Source organism: Cupressus sempervirens, chromosome 2, assembly GCF_028749045.1.
Source record: "Cupressus sempervirens isolate cs-2001-9-10 chromosome 2, ASM2874904v1, whole genome shotgun sequence".
Lineage (NCBI taxonomy): Eukaryota > Viridiplantae > Streptophyta > Pinopsida > Cupressales > Cupressaceae > Cupressus > Cupressus sempervirens.
In genome coordinates, this window is record NC_143119.1 from 311,495,524 (window position 1) to 311,511,403 (window position 15,880).

A 15,880-nucleotide genomic window follows, 5' to 3' on the forward strand; every position below is an offset into this window, starting at 1 on the left:
AGCTTAGTCTTTATTTGACTGACATGAGTGAGCATCATGCAATCTTCATGGCCAAAACATTATGTTGATGTCAACATATGAATATGTGATAAGGGGCTTGGATAGGGGTGATGTCTTCCAAGAAGAACTTTAGAGGGAGCACTCTTGAGAAGACGGAGAAGTAACCGAGGACGATACTAGAATTGATATTCTATCATTTAAGACCCGAAGATCCTGAGGTGGGTTCATAATCCCGATTTGGAGAGGTCTTTAAGGTTGGGGTTAGGATAGAGGGTAGAACCTTATATTTAAAATTATTATTGTTTTTAACATTCCTTTTGCAAGCATTAACTGTCCTGAGCAAAAGCTAGTAGCAAGGACATTACAGTGTATCCAAGCATAATCTTGCCATCCTGTGGAGGTTGTCCCACACAAACCTATCCACACACCAGAGAGCAATGGCAAAACAACGCACACAACAGTTAATAAGTTTCATAACAAACCAATGAAAGGTTTGAGAGTACCAATAAAATGATACTTGAAGCCATAGAAAATCTAAGTAATAAGATTCATAATGAAAGGGCCAACCCAAATACAGGGAAGCATGCTCACTTGGAAAAACGAACCTTTGAAACAAGATTCATTTCCCCAAGACACCATCCCTTGGTTCCTTCCAAGCTAGGAGCTGGTCACAAAAGGGGAACCAAACATAAACGATGTGGAAGAAATTGCACAAATGTACACAAGGATGGATCTAGAAATCAGAAATTTTATTCCCTTTAAAGAGTATTATGAAACCAAAATAATAGTAAACAAAAAGAAAAAACATGAAAACAAAGACCTTAAAAAAAAATAAGAAAAAGTACCACTAGAATACTTTGATTGGTCACAAAATGAAACAGCTCAATCATGCGTTGGCTTGCCTCAAACAAATAGTAATCATGGATGAATTTGCTCGCAAGTTCCTAGGATTATCAGTTATGACCCAATCTTTTTGAGAAAATGGTCACCTAAATGTTTATAGGACTAATGTTGGCAATGGAAATTTTATCTGTGTAGAGACAATACAGTGATATAATTCCAAAATATTTGAACCGGAATTATTAAGGAAACCTTGGTAGAATGAAGAGAGTAGCCACATTAGGCATTTGTGTTAACTACCTATATCAGCTACTCGAGATAGAATCGATTCTCATCAACAGAGGCTCTACATATTCATCATGTGTGAGTTCTAGGCAAGAACTTATAGACACTTGGCTTCTATCTAGATGTGATAACAATCTATGAATTATTTCTTTGTGTTCGGCGAAGCATTTCCAACATATTGTCTACCTCACTGTAAAAAAAACATAGATTCGATCCAGAGGCCATTGAGACAACCAAAGGGTGAATGCACTAAAGAATATCATAAAGTCAAGATTGAAGAATACAATTAATTACGTATAGGGAGATCTTGATGAGCTAAAGAGGGGGGATTTCTTTAGGTTCAAGAAGATTCAAAGGGAGCTTGAGCGACAAATGGAGAGTGCCAAGTCCTTCGTAGAGGATCAACAAGCTCCAGAAGTAGTGTGGCTCTGAAAGCTCCTTGTTTGGTCAAACATTAGAGCCAACTATAATTTATTGTCATAATCAAAGTTGTGAGCTCTTTGTCATTGTAGTGTGAGAATGTTGCTCTTTCTAAGAGGGATTCTCAGCATCAATTTCTCTTTAATGCATATTTCTTTAAGATGGAGAAATATGAGGTGAAAGCCTTTCAGAGATGTTTCTCTTCAATTCATATTTCTCTGAGATGGAGAAATATAAGGTGAAACACCTCCACATATGTTGCTCTATAATGCACATTTCTTTGAAATAGAGAAATGTGAGGTTAAAGCCCTTGAATGATGTGCCCCTTTCCACACATGGGAGAGTAACCATGGTGGACGTCATGTTGAGAAATTCCTTGAGGACGCCATGTTGAGTGGTTTCCTAATGGGCACTTGTGTATATGTGCCTCTCCACACATGGGAGTAGCAATGGTGAACATCATGTTGAGAGATTCCACAATGAAATCTCGCTTAGTGACTCCTGGATGTGAGCTTGTGTATATGTTTCTTTCCACGCACTAAAGTAGCCATAGTGGACGTCATATTGAGTGATTCCATGACACTGTCACTTTGAGAGATTTTCCCTGATATAGATCTTTTCCAATAAGTAGTGTAGCCACTGTAGGTGTCATGTTGAGCGATTCCATGACATGGATATCTAGAAAGATACCTCCCTAGCTAAGAGAGAGTGTTGGAGATATAGCTTCAGAAGATATCTTTCTCCCAATTTATGTAATAGCCATCTCTATTTATAGCTATTGATCAGATGTTTCTAGTTAATTGTTAGTGGCTTCCTTGTTTCAATGGGCACTTGAAGAAAATGAAGTCATTATCTATCTATAACGATAGTTAGTCCACCTTGGATTGGTAGTCAATTCAATTGTAAGCTTAGGCATTTTAAAGGTCTCAGTTGACTCTTCATTACTTGGACATCCTTCTCTTACTTGCATATTCATATATATGTCAATCAGTAAAACATCTGGAGTTCATTGGTTCAAGTTTCTATGTTGGGTGTTTATGTTATAAAAGTGTATTTTATATTTTCACAGATAAAATTTTAACAAGAGCTTGTTATCATTGTTTCAGTTTATTGTTATAGTTTTGGACTATTGTTTATGAATCTTCTTACGATTCATTATTAATAAAATGAGATTTTGTGTTGGGTTTTGCTCCCTTAGGTTGGAGCATTTTCCCAAGGTACTGATATCTTTGTGTTCTTCATTTTTTGTTGTTTTTTTTTGTGTCTATCTTAATTCTAGTATTAAAGAACCAACAATTCTAACCACATACTTCTCAATATGGTTAGCCTGAAAATCTCAACCATCAGCAAAAGGCTAGACTTTTTCCCTAATCACTCAGAGTCTCAAACATGAGGCCATTTTGATTACATGTGTGCTTTTTATAAAAAGGCTCAAATTGAATCTTGTAATATAACAAACGTTATACTTCAAATATGTGGTAATGATGCAACTGTACATGCTAGGCCGAATATGAAAACCAACTCGTATGTGGCCTTCTCTAAATGATATGCACATGATTTCATGATAATCACTCTATTCTCCTTCGTCTATCATGTGCCTATGCATACCTACAAACATTTCCTTTTAGGCCTCTTTTCAAACTTACTTGGCTTCTTTGTATGCCACTTGACTATTGATAGTCACATTTTGCACTTTGTATAATACATTCATTTTTTAAAACTTTATACATATAGCTTGGCACATGATTTTGACTGTACTCGTGAGTTTTCCAACCTCAAAAATTTGTCTGTTCTTGGCAACAATTCTGTATTATAGACACGATTTTCATTTTGAAACTTAATTCTGATGTCCTAAGGCATAGACCTTTGTATATGCAAATTTTGACTCATTTTTATAAACAAACTTATAAAGAACAATTCAATATATGTTGTTCAAATCTCAAACCCTAAAACTTGCTCCTCTATTGTTGGATCTACAACAGCCACCATGCTATAAATATCCATCAATTCTTCTTCTTCTTCTATGCTGAAAGGGATGAAACTGTTATGGTAAATCAATGTTGTTGTACTTGTATTAAACAAAGGAGATAAATGCTCTTTATATAGATTTACGAAGATGATGTTTCTAAAAGAAACAATCATGAACTAAAGAAAAAAATAAAAACTAGTTAATAAACTAAAGACTAAGTTGACCATTAAAGAAACATTATAATATTCTAATAACCTCCCTTAATGGTCATTGTCTAACTGATGTCTTTTTGTCACAAATTCTTCAAAACATTTTTCTTCTGCTGAGACCCACCTTCGATTGGCAAAATGTTAATGACCAAGAAGCCCAAATCCATCCAAAAAAGAACAGAGAAGGGTGTCCTCTTTTTAAAAAATCTTTCCAAATAAAGACGAGTTAGTCACTGAGCTGATTATGCCACCAACCCTCCAGAATCAAGAAAACATCTTACCAGAAATCATCACAAAAACATTCAAACTGGTGTTGGATAACGAAGCTCCTCTTCCTTGGAGGCAGAGACAAACAATGAGAACAGCTAGCACGATTTTGAGGAAAAATTGGCAAACCCTCAAACTTTGCAGATGAGAATGATGCCCCAAAATAGACTGTAAAACGCAACAACTCTTTAGGAGAAAATTTGTGAAAACTAGACACGATTCTTGAGGTGAAAAATCAATCAAAACCAAACAGCAAAATTTGAGACACGGATCAGAGAATACAAAGCTTCATTTTTTTCAAAAAACAATAAAGCCCAACATCAAATAATTTAGAGAAATTATAAACCCAACAAATAATTTTTGAGGAGAAAATTATAAAGATAATTTTTTAGGAGAAAATTATAAACCCGTAGAATCCCACAGAACTTTGCAAATTTCAAAATCTGAGATTATTTGAGGGAAAATTATGAAAACCCCTCAAAAAAGTCTTCGTGTGGCAAAACAGGAGAATATGGTATAATAGCACGTGCAAGCATCATGCAAGCGTATGCAAGTACATGCAAGTAACAATATGTACATGGAAGAACATGCAACTCACATGCAACCTTCAAAAATTAGAAACTTTTGTCCAAAACAAGAAATCGCGCAATCAAAACCCTCGACCAAGCTTGCGATTTTCAGCAAAAATCTTCAAAGACAAACTACAAAATTTTGTAAAATACCTCTAGTGACTTTCAAATATTGGAAAAATTTTCAAATCAAAAGGGACTTGAATTTTTTAAGCCAAACCTCATGAAATCCCATTGACCCACTCTGATACTATGTTATGGTAAATCGATGATGTCGTAATTGTAATAAACAAAGGAGATTAAAGCTCTTTACATAGATTTACAAAGATGATGTTTCTTCTAAAAGAAACAATCATAAACTAAAGACAAATAGAAAAATAATTAATAAACTAAAGACTAACTAAGATGAGCATTAAAGAAACATTATAATATTCTACTAGAAAATTAATCATCAAGTTCTGAAATCATGTCCTTAATGTAGCTGGAACTGTTGGAACTGTATCTTCAATGCTGCTCCTTTGTCAGGAAATAAGATAACCTGGCCCTGGTGAATCTGCATAGACAATCCTGTAGATGGATAATTACAATGGTTCAATTGACAATTAATATAGTTTTATCATGGTTTAATCTCACTATGAAATACTAGCACTGTGCAACAATACTAATGGAAGACGCATTACAGATCAGACATGTTGAGGAGGGTGTGAATCTTAAGATGAATGCGCGCGAGTGTGTGAGAGAGAGGGGGGGAGTGCACCCATAGAACGAACAAGTAAATGACAGAGAAAGAAAGAGGGGGGAACAGGCAGAGAGAGAAAGAGAGACCGACCTGCATGCAAACAAGATTTGAATCACCCTGCACATGAATTTTTTGAATTCCTCTACTTAAGGCCACTTTTAATCCAAGAATAACTGCACGATATTCAGCAACATTGTTTGTTGCTCTACCCACACCTTCTTTCAATTCACATATCTGTTCATAAAATAGGCATATCTTTTTACAAAAGTTCTATAGCTTCATAATAAAATATATTAAGAGCAAAAATTTCTAAAACAATTTTTTCTCTAAAAAGCTTAAAACACTGTAATAAAGTTACCAATCTCACTAAATTTAATACATTTTACATTATCATACCACAGAGCCATCATGATTTCGCAGCACAACTCCAGCTCCTGCTTTCCCAGGATTTCCTTTTGATGCACCATCAAACTCCATCCGATAAAGAACCTATTAAATTGAGTGTATAAGGCCATGCAATCAAAGATAGCCAGTAACCATTTTCTTATTCCAAGTACTGCTTTGGATCAGCATTTTAAGTACCACTAAACAGGGACACTTAAAAAGCTATTGGAGGGGATTTTTTAACTTATGTAGAAGATTCTTGTATATTACATCGGACACCACACATATAAATCTAGTTAATCATTGACCCTTTTGTACATCAAACTATTGATTTCAATTAAAAATTCAAACAAAGCAGTAACACAAAGCATGGATGATAAAATGCATCACAGTGCAAACATCTGATGTTTCATTTAGCAGTTTCCTCAACTCTACAACATGATCACACATCAATCGTATTACTCCTTAACACATGACGGTGAATAAAAGATTCACTTAATGCAACATAATCAATATCACAGCATAAAGGCTAAATCAATGGAAACAATTAAAAGAAATATTGTAAAATATAGTATAAGGATCATTTAAGCAAACTTTCTTTCAAGTTTGTTTCTTAGTTTAGTATCTTTCTATTTTGTCTTAATTCTCGATCGTTTCCGTTATGGAATGTTCTTCTTATGATTTCTTATTTAAGGAGTATTCCTGTCTTTTCTTTTAATATTTAATATCAATCAATTATTATTTCATTGTATCAGAGCAGGTTAAATTTTTTTTTTAAATTCCGTTAAAAAATTGTGGGTATACCTGGAATACTTTTCCAGATAAAAATTGAATTTTTTTTTTATGAACAAACATGATTTTATTTGTTATTACGAATTGCAGAGGGCTTTCTCAATTTTTTTGAACAAAAAATCATGGAAAGATTGTGAATATTTTTTCAAAAATATCATTGTGGATTTTCTCCAAATTTTTTGAGTTCATCGGATTTTACTGTTTTTCCACAAAATCAACGTTTTTAGTATTTTACACATTTATCCACAAAATAGTGTGTCATCTTAGCATTACCTCAATGATTTGGTGATTTGTTTCCCCAAAATGTTTAGTAGAAGCTTCTTTTAACATTTTTTGGCAAAACCATTGTTTTAGAGTTTTTCACTGAATTTTTTATCGACAAAAATTGAAATTTTTTGCAGCTGATCTCAGTGTCTCTAGAAGATGAGGTATAGCTTTATTACCCAACATTAAACTGGAAGGCTTATGTTAAACTTAGTCAAATCTAAAAGTTGCAGAACATTCTGAAGAAAAGGGAGCAGCCTTCTATGTACTCATGGCTAAATGTTCTGCAAACTATGTCAAGTCTTTGTAGGGTAGTTAGTAGAAAGACCATTAAGGGAGGGAATTAAAGTAATATTGTAATATTTAGTGTAATGGTCATGTAACTAACTTTCTTTTTAAGTCAGTTAGTTAGTTTAGTGACTTTCTATTTTGTCTTCAATTCTTGATCATTTCCATTATAAAAAGATAGACCTTGTAAACGCTTTAGGAATATTCCTCTCCTTTGTTTAACAATGATTGATCAATTATCATTTCAGAAACAACACCAGAAACATCATAGACGCGATGGAACTCCTGTCCTATCAACTCTCATACAAAAAAATCATGGAGACATAAAGCACCATTATGTGATACATGTTAGGTGCTTTAACTCTTATGCTAATAAACACAGCAAATGCCCTCTCATTTCTATGCAAGCAATCAGAATCTTAATCAGCACTTTTTAATCAGGGCTTCCTGCTCTTAGACATCTTGCCAAAGCTTTTTTTTTGATGAATTTTTATAAGGTAATGAAGCTTTTGTCCAGCATTTTGAGTTAGCTAGTTTACTCTTCCACCAATGAGGTTACATCCTAATTTGAATTGGCTAATAACACTGCCTTTATACATTGACAGCAAAATGCCTTGCTGTTTGAAATTACACAAACAATCTCTGTAGCTGTCTCCATCATTCAGTGAAGCCTCCAATTAGAAAATAGTATATGCTTACAGCATGTTCTCAACCATTTTTGGGGAATCATGTAATCCCGTTTTAAATATATTCAGGACTCTCCGTCAACCAGTGAAGTTTCTAACTAGAAAAAGGGATATAGTTTCAAAATATAGAATTCTCTCTATATATTGGCCATTATCACACTCATCGCTGCAGCTGGGGAATTTGCCAACATGGTGAGAAAAGGCACTAACCTTCTATTCAAGGCAACTTTTTGAACAGTCTTGCTCATAGCATCAAGCATAAGGGGCTCTATTTGAGTAGAGAGTAGAGAAGCTCTCCAAGGATATAATGATTAGGCATCCATGGATGCTGCCTATGAGAGCTCAAGCCTCCATGTTGAGATTCTCAAAGATTTTCTGGCAATCAAGATTTGTTTTCTATCAATCAGCAGGTTTAGGTCATGCATGATTTTCTCTTTTACCTGCACAAATTTATAAACAATCAAAAGGTTGTAAAGCAGGATAGGTGCCCCACTCTGAAGTAATCATTCACTACATGTGCCTAGACAAATTCCTGCAAAAGGCTTGAGAGAAGACATGGAAGATGGAAAAATGAGTATCGGCAAGCTGCTTGAAAAGGACTTGGCTGCAATTATAGAATGGGACACAAATTTATCCAGGATACATAGGGCTTATCATGACAAAGATCACATTACACTGTAGCAACTGGCTCCTTGATTGAAGGGGGTAGGCAACAAAAAGCAACCCAAGAACAGGTATGAAGCTGGCACTTCTCCAGGAAGGGAATGTGCTTCACAAAAACTGTGGGGACCAAGCCAGGTTTTGACTCTTCTTTGTTCCTTGTTCTCAGTTTGCTTTGCAATAAAACTGTCTTCTGTTCTACTGGCTTGGCCTGTGTTTCTATAATACAGCTAAAAAACTCTTAAACTTACCACTTTTTGTTTTAGCTGAAAAAAGTGGTACAACTTAAACAGCTACCATACTGTTATAGGTGGAAGAGGACCCCACACAAAGAACACTCCAGTTTTAGTTTTGGGCTTCTATTACTGAATTATTATCAAATTATATTTAATTTACGTATGTTTTCATATTATTCTTGATTTTGACTTTATCCCCTATATGAAAAGTTAACTTTGTAGGGACAGGTGACCTATTCACAACCCCCTTTCACCCATGAAAGAAGAAAGTTATTTATAGAAAACATGCTTTGAGAAACAGCTTTGTGATTTAATCCTGAATAATTTGGCTAAATATGTAATAGACCTTTCTAAAAATACCATTTTTTTTCTTTACAAGCATGGCTACTGTAAGAATAAGTAATTGCAACATCACCAAGTAAAATGAAGTGCAACAAAACACTTCCCCTTGCCTCATTAGAATCTGTCACATCGAGCTTCCTCCTGGTTTTCTTTGATTTAGTGATCTTTTTAATAGGTTCCTGAAGCAAATCATGCAAAAATGATCACAAAACTGAGTCAATTTCAAACAAATCTTTCATTGACAAGGAAATTAACTTCTAGTCATTTCAAATAACAAAAGAATTTCAATGAGATATTGAAATGCTACAAAGGAGAGAGCAACTAGAACATGAATCTATCATACACAAAGAATGTCAAGGTTTCCAAGAAGTTAAACAAATATAGATAGCTACAAAATTGATTTTTGTTTTACCTTGTTGGGAGGCGTTTAGTCCCTTTTGCTTCTTATTCTTACTAAATTAAATCACTCTTTCTGAGGTTCCCCTAACAATAAAGAGGGTTTCGCTGAAACTAAAAATACAACCCTGTTAAAGTAACTCATTTAATGCCATAAACTGAATTTAATTTCTGAATATTCAAGGAGAATGAGTTTCTCATTAACAAAAGATGACTCCAAGCATTTCAACGAACATGGCTATTGCCACTAGGATATCTACAAAATCTAATAGACCAACCTTGCTTCTTGACTCTCTCAAGAAAATGTGGTTTTGCAATAGGTTCCTTTAATACTAAAAAGGAATCTATTCATACAAATCAATCAAATAAACATCTCCAAAAGAGTTACATAAACCTTGGGAAATAACCAATTAAACGAATTTACCATAAGCATACAAATGAGGCAGTATAGATTTGACAACCCTCTGAAATTATTGTCAAGGTAACCATGAGACGCATCTCCTGCCCAATGAGACATGTCTTGGAGATGAAGGAGCAGCTCTGGTACCAAAGACACCTGTAGAAACATCCCTGTCTGCAGGAGTTGGTCCACCCAAGAATCATGGTGTCCTCTGCATCTCTCACCAAGAATCCTGACATCTCCCACAAGTACCCCACATCTCCCACGAGCACCCGGACAACAAACACATAATAAATGTAAAATGTAATGCCTCAACACATAAAATGAACATCAGTTGCCTCAAAAATCCATCAAAGCCACCATGAAGCCACTGGAGGCCAAGCGAGCAAAGCATACTCATCTTCTCAAGTTCATAGCTCAATTTTTGTCAGGAACCTCAAATATTTGAACTTATTTGTAGTTGTCTACTCTATATTTCACAAAGTCTAAGAAAAATTGAATCCTAAACTTCTAGTGTATTTCAGGCTGTCTCTTGTTCATGTGGCCTGTTCTAAAATTCTAAGCAATATTCCAACCTCCATTTTCTTATCATCAAAAGCCAAACTTATACTTTTGGTGTGTTTTATAAATGTTTTGTAGTCTATTATATTTAAATTTCATCCAGATAGTTTTTGTTTCTTGCCCATACTTACTATCTAATAGTAACTCCTTACACATGTTTTATGTAAAACATTAGAAAATCAAAAAAAAAAAAAAATGAAACAAGTGAAATAGTTGTTTTAAGTTTCATTTTACATAGAATATTTTTTTTTATTTACAAATGATTTGTCAAACAGTTCTAATATCTTTTTTTATTTATTTTTTCTGTTGAATGTTAGTTGGGTGAAAGCAAGCCTTGTACCCATTATGGATGCACTACAATTGTGTTTCGAGGCCAAAAGGTTTAGGTGGTACAGCCATAATCAAATGTAAGCTTTGTTAAATTGCATAGCAAGGTACATACAAGAGGATGACAGCTCATTTCCTTCACGTACCTGGAAATGGTGCTAATCCTTGTCCAAATGAGGTATCACACTACAATGTTGTGAAGGATCAAGAAAAGGCTGATGCGAAAGTTTCTAATTTCAGTTCACATGCTTCAACGAGGGAATTTAGTGCAACTGAAAGCCCAAATAGAGAGTCAAATGTAGATGTGTCTTCAAGAGATGTACCAGCACAACATTCTCGCAAGAGACAATACATTGGAAACTCAAACCCCATCAGAGGACTATTTGAAGGTTGAGAAGTGGTTAATGGAGTGGTTGTGTTCTTTTATAGGAATGGTTGTGTTCTTTTATGCAAATGGAATTCCAGTTAATGTTACCTGCTCACTTTTCTATTACCAGCTGGATCTAAACCGCTTGGGTCTAAAAAGGTTCGCACTCCTTTGATTAATAAAGAAAAAAATTGATTCAAGCAACAAACTGCACCAATGAAAAGAATGTGGGTTACAAAGGGATGTAGTATTATGACAGATGGATGGACAGATACTAGATATCGTCCACTACTTAATATCATGGTAACATATAACAAAGGGCCTTATTTTTTTAAGTCAATAGATTATTCAAGGCATGAGAAAAAAAAGAATTTCATCATAACCAGCTACCTGACAGCATTAAGGAGGTGGAGGCATCACATGAAGCTCAAGTGTTATTGACGTTGCCCTTGTCTGATACGTATTAATTATATTTGTGCAAAAAGTACAAAAATATAGTTTGGACATCATGTTATGTGCATTCATTAAATAATGCACTCAAAGACATTGGCAAAGTTCTAGTGGATTTCAAATTACAAATGAAAGGGGAGAACAATACAAACGTTCATATGTAACCAACACCATACGCAAGCTATTTATCAAAATATTGTCTAGGTGAAGCCTATATATCTGTTGATACACAAATTGCATCTTATTTTATTGTCTTGATTGTCTTTGTGAAGTCAAAGGAGCTTTGTATTCCACAATACTCAATGATGCATGGGCGTCTTGGAGACAATCTACTTCAAATATTGCAACTGAGGTGAGAGGTGTAGTCCTTAATGATCATTTTCAGCTGATGTTAAATTTGTTATAGAAATTATTAGGCCCATATGTTGTTAGATTTAGTTGTGAAGTGACCCAAGATCAAAATGACTGAAGGAAAGCAAGACTAAATCTAGAGATGAAACAAAACTCGACGCACTAAACTAGCACTCATGAATAGATGAGCTAGTGAACTTAGCATAGGGAGAGAGGTGAGGGTTGTTTATATAGCGAAATAGCCGCAATTAAATCGAAGAGGTATATAAATTCCCAATATCCCAAAATAGGTGAGAGGTTTACCTACTTGGTAAATGTAAAACACATAGTTATGCCAACTCAAGTAAAGACAAAGAAATGGTTATGGGAGTAAGCATATAAGTCTAAAAGAGGTTGAGACATTCAACTACCCAGAGGTGGTTGTGAATGACACGTGAATGCAAGACTACACCATGTGTCCTCCTAACCATTTTAAAATAATCTAAGAGAGATTTATATATGTATAGAAAAAATAATAAATCCATACTAACATAAAACAAAAGAAAATCCTACACTAACATTCCCTCTTAGGCGTAGCTTAGGTGGATGAAAAGAAAAAGATGGGCTACACAGTCATACTAAGTACTCATGTACGAAATAAACTCTTGCAACAAAGAAAACAAGAAAACCTAGTGGGACAAAACTCCTCCCAAAAGAGAGAAAAGAAAACAAATTTCCCAACACAAGAAACAATTCCATAAGAGGAAGAAATCCCCTCCAAAATAGAAAGGATAAGGGCTATGTAGCCTTTCCACAAGTAATCAATTGTGTTAATGGTTGTTGCTTGAAACAAGATGTAGAAGATGGACTATGATCATTGAATAAAGCTCCTCGCTTTAGAAGTAAACAAAACCAAAGGTGTATAAAGACTATCTTACTACTCTTCAAACGAATATGAATGAGGAAACTATTATGATAATAGATAGTTTTATTTATATTTAAAGGTTATCTATTGTAATCTATTGTAAATATTAGAATTTTTCTAATATTTACTTAGATGTTAGTTATATGTTAGCTGGAATAGAATATTTATATTCTTGACGACTATTTCCGAAGGAAACATCATTTATTAATTTCTATATATTGATCATTTGATATTTGTTAATATGAAACAAGTATTTTACCAATTACTTCCCATAATATGGTATATGAGCCAATACTTCGAAAAACTTCGACGTAAAAATTACTAATTTTGTTTCGAAATTATAAGTGTCATTTTTGTTCGAAAATAATTTTCAGCTTGGGTTTCCAAATGTAAATTGCACTCTTTTGTTTGTTGTTGTTGGTCTGAAATTTTTTTGCTGCTAGGAAAAACATCTCCAGCAACTCGCATTCATTTTTGGAAGAGGAGAGCCTGTTTGGACGTGTTTATTCCTACTGCCTGCGCGCATTTTTCTTCTGCCTTTGTAGGGTTTTGTTAAGCCTTTTTTTCTAATCACTCCCTCTCAAAAACGCGACTCCATGTCCTCCGTTAATGGTCACATTTTTTGCTTGACGTCGCTCCTAGTTTTTGCTAGTAGTTGTGGGCGGGATTTGCAAACATCTATGGCCCTCTCCTACTGCAAACAACATTGTCTAGGGTTTCTAAAACCCTCTTTTTTATCTGTGCCCAACTCTGCCATGTCCCCATTTTAAAATATAATTTTAATAATTAAATAGCTAATGATAAGAAAATCATATTCAGGTATAGAAATAAGAAATAAAAATTACATATATAATATATTATTAATAAAATAATATTTAGTATAATATTTAAAACAATTAAATATGAATAAATTAATTAATTAAATTAAATAGAAATGAATATTGTAGAAAGATTATTATCTTTCTAAATAAGATTTAATAATAAATGGTAATAAATACAAAATAGATAAGTAAGAAATAATATAATATAAGTTAACTAAATCTAATAAAAAGTCAAGAGATGTAATTAAAAGATGTGACTCTTTAAAATTAAGGTATAAAAGGGAGGAGAGTTTATTTTAAAAAGTAAGGAAGAAGAGAAGAGAAGAGTTAAAGAAGGATTATTAGAAGAGGAATGAGAAGAAAACAATGACTTTTTTCAAATATTTTTAATGGTGAAAGAATGTGAGTTTTTGAAAGGCTTGTGATTATGAATGGTTACGACTCTTCAAAAATATTTTAATGAAGAGTTGTGACTTTTCAAAAGGATTTTGATTATGAAAGGTTGTAACTTTTGTATAGTATTATGATTATGAACTGTTGGGAATAGTCATTATGAAGTGTTGTGACTTTTCAAATGATTTTGATTATGAAGTGTTATAACTCTTTCAAAGGATTGTGATTATGAAGGGTTGTGACTTTTCAAAAGGATTGTGATTATGAAGGCTTGCAACTCTTTGAAAAGGACATGGATGATAAATAAAATATGGGAGGGTTAAAAAACAATTATACCTAAGAGAGTTGAACTACAAAACCATCAAAATAGAGAAAGTAAAGAAACTAAACTAATATATATTTAATGTTGGGAATTGAAGTAATATATATTTTGTAAAGGTTAAAGTGAAAAACTAAAAGGAACCGGAGGTGTTTCCATTTTATATGTTTATTTCATAAATAAATATGAATCGTTTGGTAGATAAAATTATCAAGATCAAGGATTGAGATGAGAACTTTATAGTTCTCATAGAGATCAAGTAAGACCTTGGTAGAGGGCATTCATTAGAATGTCGAGTTTCTTTTAAGAAAACTCAAAGATTAGAGGGCATTCTTGATTGAATGTCGGGATTCTAAATTGGAACCCAGAGAGGGGTTTGTAGAGAATGTCTTAGAAACAATATATATTGTAGTGGATAATCATATGCATATGTTAGAGACAAGAGGCTTGGTTAGAGGTGGGATCTCTACCAAGTATGTATTGAGAATGAGTTCACTCATTAATAGAGATCCCAGAGACCATAGAAGGTGCTCTTAACATGATGGTTTCCTAATTGAGAGTTATTCTCATTAGCAGGTTTGGTAAATCTAAGTAGTACCTCCTTCAAAGGATTAGGTGGGTTTAGTATGGGAATTAGTACTTAGATGATTTAATAATATTCATTTTGTTTATTTCTAATAATTTTTTTATACTAATATGTTTATGTTGCCTTTTCCATCTACTGACATTTGTTACGGGTCTTAAGCATCAAATACTCAAGATGGGAGAAGGGACATTACAAAGTCTACCATTCTTACTGCTCAATCTGCCATTTTTTGTGAAGGTTTTTCAGCCAACTAGGGTTCTGTTTGAATCTCACAATTATTTTGTCCGATGTGAAATATGATTGTAGATTCATAATGAATTTTCTGAGAGCTCAAATAGGTTGTCGTCTATTTATTCTAGGTACCTTGAATCTTGTGTCTCGATATTTGAGCCAGTGGATCAAGAATCTAACAACATTTTTCTTTTGTGATTTTCAAGCTCTCTTCTAAGTGCCTCTTCAATTTTTCTAGGTCTTCCAATTTCTTGCCTCAAAGTACGTGCCTTTACAGACTGTCATGTTTTCTCACTAAAAAACATGCTATGGCATCTTTGACAAATATTTTGCTCCAAGGAAGTCAGAAGTTCAATAGTTGTAATTATGGCATGTTGAAGCAGCAGATGCTAACAATCATTGAATATCGGAGTACTGATTAGGTTGTCAGCAATTGCTCAACTTCATGGAGATGCTACGAATGATTCCTTGTGGGAGCAACCGCAATTAGTTGAATATGGAGTTTATCCTTCAGTTGTGCCTAAGTCGTACATGACTACAATTTTACCATGTAAAGGACCTCCTCACAAAAACAATAGGATCGAAATGGGCTGCGAGATTCCTAAGGAGGTAGATGATTACATGAAGGTTGTGTATCTAGACATCGATGTAGTTTATGACTGGCTTCTTTGGGATCCTAGTGACTCCGAACATGACAATGTAGCACAACAAAAATTTGATAGGGATATTTATATTAGAATGGAGCAGCAGAAGCTAGAGACGCTCTTCACCGATATGATGGTAATGCTGACAACTATGGGTACAGTGACGGTAGTGGAGGGCAA

At 34.1% G+C, this 15,880-nt stretch overlaps 1 protein-coding gene across 3 annotated transcripts in view; it reads right to left on the minus strand.

The window, feature by feature from the left end:
* Window positions 1-15,880, minus strand: part of LOC149572335 (uncharacterized) — a 271,128-nt gene that overhangs the window by 161,616 nt on the left and 93,632 nt on the right. For 2 of the 3 annotated variants that reach the window (XR_016359910.1, XM_089813534.1), the window contains exons 3-5: window positions 9,061-9,129; window positions 5,695-5,787; window positions 5,389-5,532 (exon numbers count right to left, since the gene is read on the minus strand). Coding sequence is in view for 2 of the 3 variants with exons in the window: in XM_089813534.1 (XP_089669660.1) it covers window positions 5,389-5,532; window positions 5,695-5,787; window positions 9,061-9,129 (306 nt within the window). In the remaining variant the exon portion in view is untranslated. The remainder of the gene's footprint in view (window positions 1-5,388; window positions 5,533-5,694; window positions 5,788-9,060; window positions 9,130-15,880) is intronic. The other variant, XM_089813535.1, reaches the window with a different exon arrangement.